Here is a 19209-nt window from a genome sequence, read left to right as displayed (position 1 = left end):
TGCCACTTTACAGATCACTAGTTAGGCCACATCTGGAATACTGTTTACAGTCCTGGAGACCATGTGGTAGATTTAACATTGGTCGAGCGGACATGATTTGTTGTAGTGAATCATGTCTGCTCAACCTCGCTAAATGCCTTAAGATTGCACAAGCATTTCTAGTGAAATGCTTGTGCAATGCCACCCTTTGCACACCGGCAGCCAATCGGCTGCTAGCAGGGGCCGTCAATCATCCCAATCGGATCCGATCGGGATGACCTGAAACAAAAGGGGTCGGAAGCAGCATCCGCTGCTTAATAAATCGATCCCCATATCTTCAGAAGGATATAAATTAACTAGACATTGTCCAAAAGAGGTCGTAAGACCACTGCTCCCGATCAGATATGGATGATTGACACCCCCTGCTAGCAACCGATTGGCCGTGAATGTGCAGTGGGCGGCATTGCACAAGCATTTCACAAGAAATGCTTGTGCAATGTTAAATGCACAAGAAATTTAGCGATGTCAGGCAGACATAATTCGCTATAGCAAATCATGTCCGGCAGATATTTGTTAAATAGACCCCAAAGACTGTAAAGGAATTCAAAAATGCCTGGGCCATGCATAAGGCTTTCCTAAGAAAAAGTAACATGGAATATGGGTAGACTTGATGGGACATGCATAAGGCTTTCCTAAGAAAAAGTAACATGGAATATGGGTAGACTTGATGGGACATGCATAAGGCTTTCCTAAGAAAAAGTAACTTGGTATATGGGTAGACTTGATGGGACATGCATAAGGCTTTCCTAAGAAAAAGTAACATGGAATATGGGTAGACTTGATGGGACATGCATAAGGCTTTCCTAAGAAAAAGTAACATGGTATATGGGTAGACTTGATGGGCCTTTTTGGTTCTTACCTACTGTCAAATTCTATGTTTCTATTTAGAGAATTCATTTTCTTGGAAGGGACTATGATCCTCACTTATTGTAAAATCATTTTTTCAACATTACCAATTTTTAAACATTTAAAGACACATTAAGCATTACTCACATTAATTGGAAATGTTTACTATTTTTAAATTTAAAAAACAGGAAATAAATAATAAAAGTATATTGCACTTTTTTGGCACATATATACCTCTTATCATTAGCTTACCGATGTGTAGAGCTAGCTCCCAGTAGTGTATTGCTGCTCCTTCAATAAAGGATTTCAAGAGAAGGAAGCAAAATTGATAATATAAGTAAATTGGAAAGTTGTTTAAAATAGTATACTCTGTCTGACTAATGAATAATTTGGTATTCAGAACCTGACTTTCCTATATGCTGCACAGTGCCTGCTTTATATGTTCCAGAGCACATTTATGAGTGTCCATATTTGGCCACAACAGAGAAGATAAGATAATCATACACAAAAGACTCTTCAAGCGGTGTGTCCCTGGTCTCCTAAGCAATACAAAATGTAAGTTTGAAATGTTTTTTAAACCATTTATTTTGCATTCAAACTATTTGCAATGCAATGATTCATTTCTAGGATGAATATATTTATATATATATATATATATATATATATATATATATATATATATATATATGCGTGTGTGTTTGCATGTGTATATTAAGGGGAATATTTATCAAGCTCCATACGGAGCTTTATGCCCCGTATTTCCGCTCACCGGAAACAGAAGTTATGAAGCATAAACTGTCCGCCTGCTCTGAGGCGGGGAACAGAAATCGCCAGAAAAAAATTAACACCACCAAGAACTGCTGGTGCAATGTTAAATGCGCACAGCGTATGCTGTCGGCATTTATCGATGTGCAGCGGACATGATCCGCTATATCTCTGCTCGCACAATCATAAATATGTCCCTAAATGTCTTTAATGTCCCCTCAACTTCTTATCTGCAGTAATTTGCATAGCACAGTATTATACATCCCTTTCTGGTAGCTAAAGAGTGACAGAATATTTGGAAACGTAAATCTGTGGTTTTAAAAGGAAGCCAATAGTTTCACTTTTATAATTAAAAATATTTTCTTTCATCTTAAAGTCTTACACTAGATTAAGCTGCAATTACCCTCCTGCACCCTTTCTATATCATGCAGCAGGAACAGTAAAAAAGTTATTTTAAAATGAATATTGTTTCTGGTCACTTTGAAATGACTGCCAAGCTCCGCCCACTGACGACATCATGCGGCATGATATAGAAGGGGCGCAGGAGGATATCTGCAGCTTAATCTAACGTAATGACTACGGTGTGGGCTGTCCTTTTAACAAGAAGTGATTTACTAAAAACAAGGTATTAAACAAACCCATTAACATCCTAAACCCAAGATTTTTCAGACAAAACCTTACAATTTTTAACAAATTTTTAACTAATTTACTTTGTTCGCTTGGTATTCTTTGTTGAGAAGCATAGCTAGGTAGGCTCAGGAGCTGCTGATTGGTGGCTGCACATATATACCTTTTCTCATTGGCTCATCCGAAGTGTTCAGCTAGCTTCTAAGAGTACATTGGTTCTCCAACAAAGGATACCAAAAAAATGAAGCAAATTTGATAAAAGAAGTAAATTGGGAAGTTGTTTAAAATTGTACGATCTATCTGAACCAAGAAAGAAAAAAATTGGGTTCCCTGCCCCTTTAAAAATAAACTTTTTTTTTTTTTACATTTAGCAATGGCATTGAAATAAGCATTGTAAAACTTTTGTGCAGCTTAAAAGGACCACTAAACACAGTGCAATAGCATAATCAGTAAATGCATAATAAAGAGACAATGGGGCATATATATCAAGCTCCGAATGGAGCTTGATGCCCCGTGTTTCTGGCGAGCCTGCAGGCTCGCCAGAAACAGCAGTTATAAAGCAGCGGTAACAAAGACTGCTGCTCCATAACCTGTCCGCCTGCTCTGAGCAAGTGGACAGACATCGCCGCAAATCAACCCGATCGAGTACGATTGACACCCCCCTGCTGGCGGCCTATTGGCCTCGAGTCTGCAGTGGGCGGCGTTGCACCAGCAGCTCTTGTGAGCTGCTGGTGCAATGCTGTATACGGCGAGCGTATTGCTCGCCGTATTCAGCGAGGTCTGTCGGACCTGATCCGCACTGTCGGATCAGGTCCGACAGACCTTGATAAATAGAGGCCAATGCATTTCAAAAGTAGTAAGTAGTAGATTTTGTTTTCTGATTAATGTCAGCTACAATTTCCTTCCTAATGCATCATGTGACAGCCATCAACCAATCACAAATACATATAGTATAGCCTGTGAATCTTGCACATGCTCAGTAGGACCTAGTGCCTCAGAAAGTATAAATATAAAAAGACTGTGCACATTTAGTTAATGGAAGAGAATTGGAAAGTTGTTTAGTATTGTGTGTTCTATCTGAATCATGAAAGTTTAATTTTGAATAGACTGTCCCTTTAAAGTGAAGTTTTAACATATCTGCATAAAAAATAAATCTGCATTGAGTTACAGTCCTGGGACACAGCAATTTGAATGTTTTTTATCTTATTTCCTTTGTTGTGGCCAGTTAGGTACAGATATATACGCACCTGCACATATCAAAAAATACTTCTACAACATATAGGAGTGTTCCACAGAATGCACTCCAGAGTTCAATTACAGGAAAAACAGACAAAATAATGAATGTCTGTTGTATGTGTAAAAAAAACTATTTTGGGACAGATTACAAGTGGAGCGCAAATTAACGCTCCCGCTCAAGCGTTAACTTTGCTAGAAGTAAGCTTTTTGCACGCGTCAGGTTGCGCTTGTATTATGAGCTAAAAGTTAAAGGGATTGTAAAGTCCAAATTAAACTTTCATGATTCAGATAGGGCATGTGATTTTTAAACAACTTTCTAATTTACTTTTTTCATCAAATTTGCTTTGTTCTCTTGTTATACTTAATTGAAAGCTAAACCTAGGTAGGCTCATATTCTAATTTCTAAGCCCTTGAAGGCCGCCTCTTCTCTGAATGCATTTGACAGTTTTCACAGCTAGAGGGCGTTAGTTCATGTGTTTCATATAAATAACATTTAGTTCATGCACGTGAAGTTATTTAAAGGGCCACTGTAAGTAAATATTTTCTATGCCTGTTACTAACTAACTACCCCAAATACGCTTTTTATCAATAGCATTTCATTAACATATCTCTACCGTATATCAGAAATCTTGTCTGCAAATTTAATTGTTTTCCAAACCCATTCTGCGGGTATCCTTTGCTCTGTACCAATCCGTTTACAATACCTAGGTTTCAAAATGGCGCTTTTAACACAATTTCATTGGTTTAAGTATTTTGAACATGCAGTGCTGAAAATAGTGGGCAGGATAATGTGACATCATCGGCAAATAAAAGATAAATATAGGTCAGTAGGTTTTAATTAATGTTTATTAACTTTAATATGTTAGTTGTTTGGCTTAAAAATTATAACGGAAAGTAATCCTTTAAGAGTCAGCACTTATTGCCTGAAATGCAATTCTGTCAAAATATATGAGATAAGGAGGCAGTCAGCAATAGCTTATATACAAGGTAATCACAGAGGTAAAACGTATATTAATATAACAGTGTTGGTTATGCAAAACTGGGGAATGGGTAGTAAAGGAATTATCTATCTTTTTAAACAATAACATGTTTGGTGCTTACTATCTCTTTAACTGTTTTAACCTGACAAGCACAAAAAGCCGAATGTAAAATATTTTACATTAACTATGCATGATCAAGGGCCAAACCCAGTGAGAATCATCTGCAAGAAGAGCTGTGTTAGCTCTGCACAAGGCATATTAAAGGGACATGAAACCCAAACATTTTCTTTTATGATTCAGATAGAGAATACAATTAGAAAACAACTTTCCAATTTACTTCTGTTATTTAATTTGCTTCCTTCTCTTGTTATCCTTTGCTAAAAGGTTTATCTAGGTAAGCTCAGGAGCAGCAAACAGCCAATGTTCTAGCAGCTGATTTGTGGTTGCATATATAAACCGATTGTCATTGGCTCACCCATGTGTTCAGTTAGAAACCAGTAGTGCATTGCTGCTTCTTCAACAAATGATACCTAGAGAATGAAGCAAATTTGATAATAGAAGCAAAATTTGAAATTTTTTATGATAATGTGTTCAAGGCACGTGCACGCTCCTGAGTTTACTCCCCTGCTTTTCAACCAAAGATACCAAAGAACATATGATTAGTCAATTAAAAAGTTGGAAAAAAGTGGAGCTTATGGTGATTTCTGTTCTAAATGTGTAATGGTGCAGTCTAGATTTGTTTAATAAGTTAACCCTTCTGCCCCTGGAAAGAATTCAACCCTTAACCTGCAAAACAGCATATGACTATTACAATGATAATTTGCTTGTACACAGAGATATGACAGAAGCATTGAGCACAGAGCCCGAGATCTAGAGAGGGGGGGTTGGGTGAGGACTTATTACACCCTGAGAAAAATATGTTTAACTGCAGCACATAGCAATGCATCGTGGTGATGCAGAGGCTGAGCTGAGAGCAGCAGAGCGGAGGGTTTACAGGAAGCTTAAGAGAGGCTGGGTGCACCTGCGAGAGATACAGGAAGCCACATGCACAACACTGACGCAGCCAAGGCGAACAGGAGGGGTCACCAGTACCAATAGGGACATAAGTAGCTATAAAGTCCTTGAGGTTGACCAGCTGGCCAGGCACTAGGGCAGGAAGCTGAGATGTGGTCAAAGGGTTCTGATGTGTCATGTGATGAGCCAGGCTCTGGTTATATGGAGGTCAGAGGGGAGATGGCAAGCTCTCTGGGGATAAGGGCACTCTAATGCATCTGCCTTGTCTTTATTTCAAATAAAGATAATAATAATACTATTGCTATGAGTATATCGGGATGAAACAACAGGTAGACAAGCAGTCTCACTCATTTGAAGGTGCTTCTCTCACTTAGCATAGGATGGTACAATTCAGTCTCTCTGGTTGGGGCAGTCTATTGTTTTGGGGGGAGGGCACTATTACTGACTGGTATGAAGTCTCATGGATAGGGGGCAGTCTATTTGTTTTGGGGGGGCACTCTTACTGACTGGTATGAAGTATCAAGGATAGGGGCAGTCTATTTTTTTAAGGGGGGGGGGGGCACTCTTACTAACTGGTATGAAATCTCATGTATAGGGGACAATCTATTTGTTTTGGGGGCACTATTACTGACTGGTATGAAGTCTCATGGATAGGGGGCAGTCTATTTGTTTTGGGGGGCACTCTTACTGACTGGTATAAAGTCTCATGGATAGGGGGCAGTCTATTTGTTTTGTGGGGCACTCTTGCCGACTGGTATGAAGTCTCATGGACAGGGGGCAGTCTATTTGTTTTGGGGGGCACTCTTACTGACTGCTATGAAGTCTCATGGATAGGGGGCAGTATATTTGTTTTGGGGGCACTCTTACTGACTGGTATAAATTCTCATGAATAGGGGCAGTCTATTTGTTTTGGGGGGCACTCTTACTGACTGGTATAAAGTCTCATGGACAAGGGGCAGTCTCTCTGGGGTGCATTTCCTCACTGACTGAGCAGCAGTCTCTCTGATTGTGGTCAGCCTCACAGAATAGGGTGCAGTCTTATAGATTGAGATCAGTCTGCCTCACTGAGCAGCAGTCTCTCTGATTATGATCAGCCTCACAGAATAGAGTGCAGTCTTATAGATTGAGATCAGTCTCACTGATTGTGATCAGACTCACAGAATAGAGTGCAGTCTTATAGATTGAGATCAGTCTCACTGATTGTGGTCAGCCTCACAGAATAGGGTGCAGTCTTATAGATTGAAATCAGTCTTCCTCACTGAAGTGCTGTCTTGTGATTAGGATCAGCCTTGAAGAATAGGATGCAGTCTCACCTGACCTTATCTGATTCAGTCTTAGGGGCCGATTTAACAAATGTCAGAGCGACATGATCCGCTGTAGCGAATTATGTCCGCCCGACATTGCTAAATTCTGACAGCATACACTGTCGGCATTTAACATTGTACAAGCAATTCTAGTGAAATGCTTGTGCAATGCCTCCCCCTGCACATTTACAGCCAATCGGTCACTAGAACGGGGTGTCAATCATCACGATCGTATCTGATCGGGATGATTGGTGTCTGCCACTTCAGAGGTGGCGGAAGAGTTAAGGAGCAGCGGTCTTATGACCACTGCCTCAACTTACATTTCCGGCGAATAAGCAACATCCGCTGCTTTATAAATATACCCCTTAGTCTCAACGATTGGGATGGAGACTTTATGGTTGGGATGCAGCCTCACAAATTTTTAAGCATTATCATTAGCTAGGGTGCAGTCTCTCTTATAGGGACCTGAAACCAAAACAAGTTATTTCATGATTCAGATATACCATAGAAGTTTAAACAACTTTTGCTTAATTTGTTGAAGGGGAAGCAATGCACTGCTTGCAAAGCAACAGTAACATTCATAAGAGTGAGGCAATCACAAGACAGTAGCAGTCACACCCATTAGAGAGGCAATCACAAGACAGAAGAAGCCACACTAATTAGAGAGGCAATCTTAAGACAGCAGCAGTCACACTTATAAGAGAGAGAGGCAATCACAAGATAGCAGCAGTCACTCTTTAGAGAGGCAATCACAAGACAGTAGCAGTCCCACTCATTAGAGAGGCAATCACAAGGCAGCAGCAGTCACACTCATTAGAGAGGCAATCACAAGGCAGCAGCAGTCACACTCATTAGAGAGAGACAATCACAAGACAGCAGCAGTCCCATTCATTAGAGAGGGGCAATCACAAGAGAACAGCAGTCATAATCAGAGAGGCAATCACAAGGCCGTAGCAGTTACACTTATTAGAAAGGCATTCACAAGACAGCAAAAGTCATAATCATTAGAGAGAGGCAATCTTAAGACAGTAGCAGTCACACTCATTAGAGAGGCAATCACAAGACAGCAGCAGTCATACTCATTAGAGAGAGACAATCACAAGACAGCAGCAGTCCCACTCATTAGACAGGGGCAATCACAAGAGAGCAGAAGTCATAATCAGAGAGGCAATCACAAGACCGTAGCAGTTACACTCATTAGAAAGGCAATCACAAGACAGCAGAAGTCACAATCATTAGAGAGAGGCAAACATAAGACAGCAGCAGTTACACGCATTAGAGAGGCAATCACAAGACAGCAGCAGTCACACTCAGAGAGGCAATTCAATCACAAGATAGAGGAAGTCACACTCATTAGAGAGGCAATCACAAGAAAGCAGCAGTCACAAGACAGCAGCAGTAACACTCAGAGAGGCAATCACAAGACAGTAGAAGTCACATTCATTAGAGAGAGGCAATCACAAAAGAGCAGTAGTCATACTCAGAGAGGCAATCACAAGACAGCAGCAGTAACACTCAGAGAGGCAATCACAAGACAGTAGAAGTCACATTCATTAGAGAGAGGCAATCACAAAAGAGCAGTAGTCATACTCAGAGAGGCAATCACAAGACTGTAGCAGTTACACTCATTAGAAAGGCAATCACAAGAGGGCAGAAGTCATGCTTATTAGAGAGAGGCAATCACAAGACAGCAGCAGTTACACGCATTAGAGAGGCAGCAGCAGTCACACTCATTAGAGAGGCAATTCAATCACAAGACAGAGGAAGTCACACTCATTAGAGAGAGGCAATCTTAAGACAGCAGCAGTCACACTCAGAGTGAGGCAATCACAAGACAGCAGCAGTCACACTCATTAGAGAGAGGCAATCACAAGACAGCAGCAGTAACACTCATTAGAGATGCAATCACAAGACAGCAGCAGTCGCACTCCTTAAAGAGAGGAGACCACAAGACAGCAGCAGTCTCACTCATTAGAGAGAGGCAATCACAAAACAGGAGCAGTCACACTCATTAGAGAGAGGCAATCACAAGACAGCAGCAGTTACACGCATTAGAGAGGCAATCACAAGACAGCAGCAGTCACACTCCTTAAAGAGAGGAGACCACAAGACAGCAGCAGTCTCACTCATTAGAGAGAGGCAATCACAAAACAGGAGCAGTCACACTCATTAGAGAGAGGCAATCACAAGACAGCAGCAGTAACACTCATTAGAGATGCAATCACAAGACAGAAGAAGCCACACTAATTAGAGAGGCAATCTTAAGACAGCAGCAGTCACACTTATAAGAGAGAGAGGCAATCACAAGATAGCAGCAGTCACTCTTTAGAGAGGCAATCACAAGACAGTAGCAGTCCCACTCATTAGAGAGGCAATCACAAGGCAGCAGCAGTCACACTCATTAGAGAGGCAATCACAAGGCAGCAGCAGTCACACTCATTAGAGAGAGACAATCACAAGACAGCAGCAGTCCCATTCATTAGAGAGGGGCAATCACAAGAGAACAGCAGTCATAATCAGAGAGGCAATCACAAGGCCGTAGCAGTTACACTTATTAGAAAGGCATTCACAAGACAGCAAAAGTCATAATCATTAGAGAGAGGCAATCTTAAGACAGTAGCAGTCACACTCATTAGAGAGGCAATCACAAGACAGCAGCAGTCATACTCATTAGAGAGAGACAATCACAAGACAGCAGCAGTCCCACTCATTAGACAGGGGCAATCACAAGAGAGCAGAAGTCATAATCAGAGAGGCAATCACAAGACCGTAGCAGTTACACTCATTAGAAAGGCAATCACAAGACAGCAGAAGTCACAATCATTAGAGAGAGGCAAACATAAGACAGCAGCAGTTACACGCATTAGAGAGGCAATCACAAGACAGCAGCAGTCACACTCAGAGAGGCAATTCAATCACAAGATAGAGGAAGTCACACTCATTAGAGAGGCAATCACAAGAAAGCAGCAGTCACAAGACAGCAGCAGTAACACTCAGAGAGGCAATCACAAGACAGTAGAAGTCACATTCATTAGAGAGAGGCAATCACAAAAGAGCAGTAGTCATACTCAGAGAGGCAATCACAAGACAGCAGCAGTAACACTCAGAGAGGCAATCACAAGACAGTAGAAGTCACATTCATTAGAGAGAGGCAATCACAAAAGAGCAGTAGTCATACTCAGAGAGGCAATCACAAGACTGTAGCAGTTACACTCATTAGAAAGGCAATCACAAGAGGGCAGAAGTCATGCTTATTAGAGAGAGGCAATCACAAGACAGCAGCAGTTACACGCATTAGAGAGGCAGCAGCAGTCACACTCATTAGAGAGGCAATTCAATCACAAGACAGAGGAAGTCACACTCATTAGAGAGAGGCAATCTTAAGACAGCAGCAGTCACACTCAGAGTGAGGCAATCACAAGACAGCAGCAGTCACACTCATTAGAGAGAGGCAATCACAAGACAGCAGCAGTAACACTCATTAGAGATGCAATCACAAGACAGCAGCAGTCGCACTCCTTAAAGAGAGGAGACCACAAGACAGCAGCAGTCTCACTCATTAGAGAGAGGCAATCACAAAACAGGAGCAGTCACACTCATTAGAGAGAGGCAATCACAAGACAGCAGCAGTTACACGCATTAGAGAGGCAATCACAAGACAGCAGCAGTCACACTCCTTAAAGAGAGGAGACCACAAGACAGCAGCAGTCTCACTCATTAGAGAGAGGCAATCACAAAACAGGAGCAGTCACACTCATTAGAGAGAGGCAATCACAAGACAGCAGCAGTAACACTCATTAGAGATGCAATCACAAGACAGCAGCAGTCGCACTCATTAGAGAGGCAATCACATGACAGCAGCAGTCACACTCCTTAAAGAGAGGAGACCACAAGACAGCAGCAGTCTCACTCATTAGAGAGAGGCAATCACAAAACAGGAGCAGTCACACTCATTAGAGAGAGGCAATCACAAGACAGCAGCAGTTACACGCATTAGAGAGGCAATCACAAGACAGCAGCAGTCACACTCATTAGAGAGGCAATTCAATCACAAGACAGAGGAAGTCACACTCATTAGAGAGAGGCAATCACAAGAGAGCAGCAGTCACACTCATTAAACAGAGGCAATCACAAGACAGCAGCAGTAGCACACCTTAGAGAGAGGAAACCAAAAGACAGCAGCAGTCTCACTCATTAGAGAGGCAATCACAAAACAGGAGCAGTCACACTCATTAGAGAGCTGCAATCATAAGACAGCAGCATTAGAGATGCAATTACAAGACAGCAGCAGTCACATTCATTAGAGAGAGGCAATCACAAGACAGCAGCAGTCACACTCAGAGAGAGGCAATCACAAGAGAGCAGTAGTCATACTCAGAGAGGCAATCACAAGACCGTAGTAGTTACACTCATTAGAAAGGCAATCACAAGACAGCAGAAGTCACACTCATTAGAGAGAGGCAATCTTAAGACAGCAGCAGTCACACTCAGAGAGGCAATCACAAGACCGTAGCAGTTACACTCATTAGAAAGGCAATCAGAAGACAGCAGAAGTCACACTAATTAGAGAGAGGAAAACGCAACACAGCAGCAGTCACACTCATTAAAGAGAGGCAATCGCAAGACAGCAGAAGTTACAATCATTAGAGAGAGGCACTCACATGACAGGAGCAGTCACACTCAGAGAGAGGCAATCACAAGACAGGAGCAGTCACACTCACTAGAGAGAGGAAATCACAAGACAGCAGCAGTCACACTCACTAGAGAGAGGCAATCACAAGACAGCAGCAGTTACATTAATTAGAGAGAGGCAATCACAAGACAGCAGCAGTCTCACTTATTAGAGAGAGGCAATTACAAGACAGAAGCAGTGACACTCATTAGATAGAGGCAATCACAAGACAGCAGCAGTCACACTTATTAGAGAGAGGCAATCACAAGACAGCAGCAGTCACACTCATTAGATAGAGGCAATCACAAGACAGCAGCAGTCACACTCATTAGATAGAGGCAATCACAAGACAGCAGCAGTCACACTCATTAGAGAGAGGCAATCACAAGAGAGCAGTAGTCATACTCAGAGAGGCAATCACAAGACCGTAGCAGTTACACTCATTAGAAAGGCAATCACAAGACAGCAGAAGTCACACTCATTAGAGAGGCAATATTAAGACAGCAGCAGTTACACGCATTAGAGAGGCAATCACAAGACAACAGCAGTCACACTCATTAGAGAGGCAATCACAAGACCGCAGCAGTAACATTCATTAGAGAGAGGCAATCACAAGACAGCAGCAGTCACACACATTAGAGAGAGGCAATTACAAGAGAGCAGTAGTCATACTCAGAGAGACAATCACAAGACCGTAGCAGTAACACTCATTAGAAAGGCAATCACAAGACAGCAGCAGTTACACTTATTAGAGAGGCAATCACAAGACAGCAGCAGTCACATTCATTAGAGAGGCAATCACAAGACAGCAGCAGTCACATTCATTAGAGAGAGGCAATCACAAGATAGCAGCAGTCACACTCAGAGAGAGGCAATCACAAGAGAGCAGTAGTCATACTCAGAGAGGCAATCACAAGACTGTAGCAGTTACACTCATTAGAAAGGCAATCACAAGACATCAGAAGTCACACTCATTAGAGAGAGGCAATCTTAAGACAGCAGCAGTTACACGCATTAGAGAGGCAATCACAAGACAGCAGCAGTCACACTTATTAGAGAGGCAATTCAATCACAAGACAGCAGCAGTCACAATCATTAGAGTGAGGCAATCACAAGACAGCAGCAGTAACACTCATTAGGGTGAGGCAATCACAAGACAGCAGAAGTCACACTCATAGAGAGTGGCAACCTTAAGACAGCAGCAGTCACACTCATTAGAAAGGCAATCATAAAAGCAGCAGTCACACTCATTGGAGAGAGGCAATCACAAGACAGGAGCAGTCACACTCATTAATGAAGCAATCACACGACAGCAGCAGTCACACTCATTAGAGAGGCAATCACAAGACAGCAGTAGTCACACTCATTAGAAAGGCAATCACAAAACAGCAGAAGTCACACTCATTAGATAGGCAATCACAAGACAGGAGCAGTCATACTCATTAGAGAGAGACAATCACAAGACAGCAGCAGTCACACTCATTACAGAGAGGCAATCACAAAACAGCAGCAGTCATACTCATTAGAGAGGCAATCACAAGAGAGCAGTAGTCATACTCAGAGAGGCAATCACAGGACCGTAGCAATTACACTCATTAGAAAGGCAATCACAAGACAGCAGCAGTCACACTCATTAGAGAGGCAATCACAAGACAGCAGCAGTCACATTCATTAGAGAGAGGCAATCACAAGACAGCAGCAGTCACTATCAGTAGAGAGGCAATCACAAGAGAGCAGTAGTCATACTCAGAGAGACAATCACAAGACCGTAGCAGTTACACTCATTAGAAAGGCAATCACAAGACAGCAGCAGTCACACTCATTAGAGAGGCAATCACAAGACAGCAGCAGTCACATTCATTAGAGAGGCAATTACAAGACAGCAGCAGTCACATTCATTAGAGAGAGGCAATCACAAGACAGCAGCAGTCACAATCAGTAGAGAGAGGCAATTACAAGAGAGCAGTAGTCATACTCAGAGAGACAATCACAAGACCGTAGCAGTTACACTCATTAGAAAGGCAATCACAAGTCAGCAGAAGTCCCACTCATTAGAGAGAGGCAATCTTAAGACAGCAGCAGTCACACTCAGAGAGGCAATCACAAGACCGTAGCAGTTACACTCATTAGAAAGGCAATCAGAAGACAGCAGAAGTCACACTAATTAGAGAGAGGAAAACGCAACACAGCAGCAGTCACACTCATTAAAGAGAGGAAATCGCAAGACAGCAGAAGTTACAATCATTAGAAAGAGGCACTCACATGACAGGAGCAGTCACACTCAGAGAGAGGCAATCACAAGACAGGAGCAGTCACACTCACTAGAGAGAGGAAATCACAAGACAGCAGCAGTCGCGCTCATTAGAGAGAGGCAATCACAAGACAGCAGCAGTTACATTAATTAGAGAGAGGCAATCACAAGACAGCAGCAGTCTCACTTATTAGAGAGAGGCAATTACAAGACAGCAGCAGTGACACTCATTAGATAGAGGCAATCACAAGACAGCAGCAGTCATACTCATTAGAGAGAGGCAATCACAAGACAGCAGCAGTCACACTCATTAGAGAGGCAATCACAAGACAGCAGCAGTCACACTCATTAGATAGAGGCAATCACAAGACAGCAGCAGTCACACTCATTAGAGAGAGGCAATCACAAGAGAGCAGTAGTCATACTCAGAGAGGCAATCACAAGACCGTAGCAGTTACACTCATTAGAAAGGCAATCACAAGACAGCAGCAGTCACACTTATTAGAGAGGCAATTCAATCACAAGACAGCAGCAGTAACACTCATTAGGGTGAGGCAATCACAAGACAGCAGAAGTCACACTCATAGAGAGTGGCAACCTTAAGACAGCAGCAGTCACACTCATTAGAAAGGCAATCATAAAAGCAGCAGTCACACTCATTGGAGAGAGGCAATCACAAGACAGGAGTAGTCACACTCATTAATGAAGCAATCACACGACAGCAGCAGTCACACTCATTAGAGAGGCAATCACAAGACAGCAGAAGTCACACTCATTAGATAGGCAATCACAAGACAGGAGCAGTCATACTCAGAGAGGAAATCACAAGAAAGCAGCAGTCACACTCATTAGAGAGATACAATCACAAGACAGCAGCAGTCACACTCATTACAGAGAGGCAATCACAAAACAGCAGCAGTCATACTCATTAGAGAGGCAATCACAATACAGCAGCAATCACACTCATTAGAGAGAGGCAATCACAAGAGAGCAGTAGTCATACTCAGGGAGGCAATCACAAGACCGTAGCAATTACACTCATTAGAAAGGCAATCACAAGACAGCAGCAGTCACATTCATTAGAGAGAGGCAATCACAAGACAGCAGCAGTCACAATCATTAGAGAGAGGCAATCACAAGAGAGCAGTAGTCATACTCAGAGAGACAATCACAAGACCGTAGCAGTTACACTCATTAGAAAGGCAATCACAAGACAGCAGCAGTCACACTCATTAGAGAGGCAATCACAAGACAGCAGCAGTCACATTCATTAGAGAGAGGCAATCACAAGACAGCAGCAGTCACACTCATTACAGAGAGGCAATCACAAGACAGGAGCAGTCACACTCATTAGTGAGGCAATCACACGACAGCAGCAGTAACACTTATTAGAGAGGTAATCACAAGACAGCAGCAGTCACAGTCATCAGATAGGCAATCACAAGAAAGCAGCAGTCATACTCTTTAGAGAGGCAATCACAAGACAGCAGAAGTCACACTCATTAAAGAGAGGCAATCTGAAGACATCAGCAGTCAAACTTATTAGAGAAGCAATTACAAGACAGCAGCAGTCACACTCATTAGAGAGTTGCAATCACAAGACAGCAGCAGTCACACTCATTAGAGTGGCAATCACAAGACAGCAGCAGTCACACTCATTAGAGAGAGGCAATCACAAGAGATAAGCATTACACTCATTAGAGAGAGGCAATCACAAGACACCAGCAGTCACACTCATTACAGAGAGGCAATCCCAAAAAAGCAGCAGTCACACTCATTAGAGAGGCAATCACAAGACACCAGCAGTCACACTCATTAGAGAGAGGTAATCACAAGACAGCAGCACTCATTAGAGAGAGACAATCACAAGACAGCAGCAGTCACACTCATTAGAGAGAGGTAATCACAAGACAGCAGCAGTCAAACTCATTAGAGAGAGGCAATCACAAGACACCAGCAGTCACACTCATTACAGAGAGGCAATCACAAGACACCAGCAGTCACACTCATTGGAGAGAGGCAATCACAAGGCAGCAGCAGTCACACTTATTAGAGAGAGGTAATCAAAAGACAGCAGCAGTCACACTCATTAGAGAGAGGCAATCACAAGACACCAGCAGTCAAACTCATTACAGAAAGGCAATCACAAGACAGCAGCAGTCACACTCATTAGAGAGAGGCAATCACAAGAAAGCAATAGTCACACTCATTACAGAGAGGCAGTAACAAGATACCAGCAGTCACACTCATTACAGAGAGGCAATCACAAGACACCAGCAGTCACACTCCTTACAGAGAGGCAATCACAAGACACCAGCAGTCACACTCCTTACAGAGAGGCAATCACAAGACAGCAGCAGTCACACTCATTAGAGAGAGGCAATCACAAGACAGCAATAGTCACATTTATTAGAGAGTCAATCACAAGACAGCAGCAGTCACATTCAGACAGCTAGTTGGAAGTCTAGTTGCATTCAAAGAGCAACAGTCACACTCAGTAGACAGAAGTAGTCACTTAATAAAGGGTAGCAGTCTCACTCAGTTTTTAGCTCTGTAACACACTTGGCATACTTAAAAATGTATTTATGTTTTCCATCGAAATGTGGAAACCCCAAATACCCATCAATGTGAATTATTTAGGTAAAATGCAGTAAATTACAAAGGAGAATATAAAGATCGTTTTGTACTACGTAAGTTAGATAAATATTTCTGTGATTCAGATTATCCTCGATAAAAGCACACTAACTGCATTACAGTCTCACTCTTACTAATAGCTGAAGAGTCTCACTCACTATATGCCAGTCTCATTAACTGCAGGACATGTTCAACTAGCTGAAGATCAGTGTCACTAACTGTAGGAGAATCTTACTTATTATAGGGCAGTCTCACTCACTGTAGAGCAGTCTTACTAACTACACAACAGTACTACTCACAGTCTCACTATACAATTTCACATGCTGTAGAGCAGTCTCATCAATTATAGGATGCACTCACATGCTGTAGAGCAGTCTCATTAACTACAGGACAATCTCACATGCTGTAGAGCAGTCTCATTATTTAAAGGACAATCTCACATTCTGTAGAGCAGTCTCATTAACTACACAACAGTACTACTCATAGTCTCACTAACTACAGGACAATGTCACATTCTGTATAGCAGTCTCACTAACTACAGGACAATCTCACATGCTGTAGAGCAATATCATTAACTAAAGGACAATCTCATATTCTGTAGAGCAGTCTCATTAACTACAAAACAGTACTACTCAGTCTCACTAACTACAGGACAATCTCACATTCTGTAGAGTAGGATGAGCTCACATGCTGTAGAGCAGTCTCATTAACTATAGGATAAGCTCACATGCTGTAGAGCAGTCTCATTAACTATAGGATAAGCTCACATGCTGTAGAGCAGTCTCATTAACTATAGGATAAGCTCACATGCTGTAGAGCAGTCTTATTAACTATAGGATAAGCTCACATGCTGAAGAGTAGTCTCATTAGCTATAGTATGAGCTCTCATGCTGTAGAGTAGTCTCATTAGCTATAGGATGAGCTATCATGCTGTAGAGCAGTCTCATTAGCTATAGGAGGAACTCACATGATGTAGAGCAGTCTTATTAGCTATAGGATGAGCTCACATGATGTAGAGCAGTCATATTAACTATAGGATGAACTCACATGATGTAGAGCAGTCTCATTAACTATAGGATGAACTCACATGATGTAGAGAAGTCACATTAACTAAAGGAAGAGCTCACATGCTGTAGAGCAGTCTCATTAACTATAGGATGAGCTCACATGCTATAGAGCAGTCTCATTAACTATAGGATGAGCTCACATGCTGTAGAGCAGTCTCATTAACTATAGGATGAGCTCACATGCTGTAGAGCAGTCTCATTAACTAAAGGACAGTATTATTTGCTGTGCATTTTCTTTTCTGCAATACTATTCTCTTTACAACGTTCTCACCTTATACACTTCCCCGTAACTCCCACTGCCCAGTCGGAGAATCAACTCGAAGTCATCCTGAGGGTCCCTTTTAGAGATGTCCAGCGCCTCCATCCCAGCACAGCCTAGGTGTGACAAGTGAGTGTGAGTGATGGGGTGAATGTTGCATGTGAATGTGTGCTGAGGGTGTGACAAGTGAGTGTGAGTGATGGGGTGAATGTTGCATGTGAATGTGTGCTGAGGGTGTGACAAGTGAGTGTGAGTGATGGGGTGAATGTTGCATGTGAATGTGTGCTGAGGGTGTGAGTTCTTTCCAGTTGTGCTTGATATGGCTGAATATAACTAAGTGTGTGTAAGAGAGTGTATTTGCACTAGTGTGTGTGTGTGCACTAGTGTAGCGTGGTGTATAAGTGTTTGCTTGCGTGAATATGCACAATGCCCTGTGCACCCTAATTCTGATCAGATCATACCTGTGCCTAATATCAATCTCACAGCTACTTGCACACTAAAACCACCACAGTCAGTACTGCAGTTCCTTCCTGAGCTCTTCCTGTACACAGCTCAGTCGCTACACCTCCAATATGCCCTGCAGCTATCTATACTATTCCTGTACACAGCTCAGTCACTACACTTCTAACATACCCTGCAACTATCTATACTATCCCCCAACACAGCTCAGTCCCTACTCTAACATACTCTGCAGCTATCTATTCTATCCCCCAACACAGCTCAGTCACTACACCTCTAACATACCCTGCAGCTATCTATTCTATCCCCCAACACAGCTCATTGACTACACCTCCAACATACCCTGCAGCTATCTATACAATTCCTGTACACAGCTCAGTCACTATACCTCCAACATACCCTGCGCAGCTATCTATACTATTCCCCAACACAACTCAATCACTTCACCTCCAGCATACCCAGCAGCTATCTATACTATTTCAGAACACAGTTCAGTTACTACACCTCCAACCTACCTAGCAGCTATCTATACTATCCCCCAACACAGCTCAGTCACTACACCTTCAACATACCCTGCAGCTATCAATACTATTCCTCTACACAGCTCAGTCACTACACCTCCAACATACCCTGCAGCTATATATACTATCCCCCAACACAGCTCAGTCCCTACACCTCTAACATACCCTGCAGCTATCTATACTATCCCTCAACACAGCTCAGTCACTACACCTCCAACATACCTTTCAGCTTTCTATACTATCCCCCAACACAGCTCAGTCACTACACCTCTAACATACCCTGCAGCTGTATATACTATCCCCCAACACAGCTCAGTCACTACACCTACAACATACCCTGCAGCTATCTATACAATTCCTGTACACAGTTCAGTCCCTACACCTCCAACATACCCTGCAGCTATATATACACTATCTCCCAACACAGCTCAGTCACTACACCTCCAACATACCCTGCAGCTGTATACACTATCTCCCAACACAGCACAGTCACTGCACCTCCAACATACCCTTGCAGCTATCTATACTATCCCCC

The 19209-nt window shown here is 42.5% G+C and overlaps 1 protein-coding gene across 2 annotated transcripts in view; it reads right to left on the bottom strand.

The window, feature by feature from the left end:
- Nucleotides 1–18126, bottom strand: part of MAP4K1 (mitogen-activated protein kinase kinase kinase kinase 1) — a 290702-nt gene extending 272576 nt beyond the window's left edge. The window contains exon 1 of one of the 2 annotated variants that reach the window (XM_053721618.1): nucleotides 17707–18126. In XM_053721618.1, the coding sequence (XP_053577593.1) occupies nucleotides 17707–17799 (93 nt within the window). In that variant the 5' untranslated portion in view covers nucleotides 17800–18126. The remainder of the gene's footprint in view (nucleotides 1–17706) is intronic. The other variant, XM_053721619.1, reaches the window with a different exon arrangement.
- Nucleotides 18127–19209: the final 1083 nt, after the last annotated feature.

Source organism: Bombina bombina, chromosome 7, assembly GCF_027579735.1.
Source record: "Bombina bombina isolate aBomBom1 chromosome 7, aBomBom1.pri, whole genome shotgun sequence".
Classification (NCBI taxonomy): domain Eukaryota; kingdom Metazoa; phylum Chordata; class Amphibia; order Anura; family Bombinatoridae; genus Bombina; species Bombina bombina.
The sequence above is the reverse complement of the archived record's forward strand: the minus strand, read 5'-3'. Positions and strand labels throughout refer to the sequence as shown.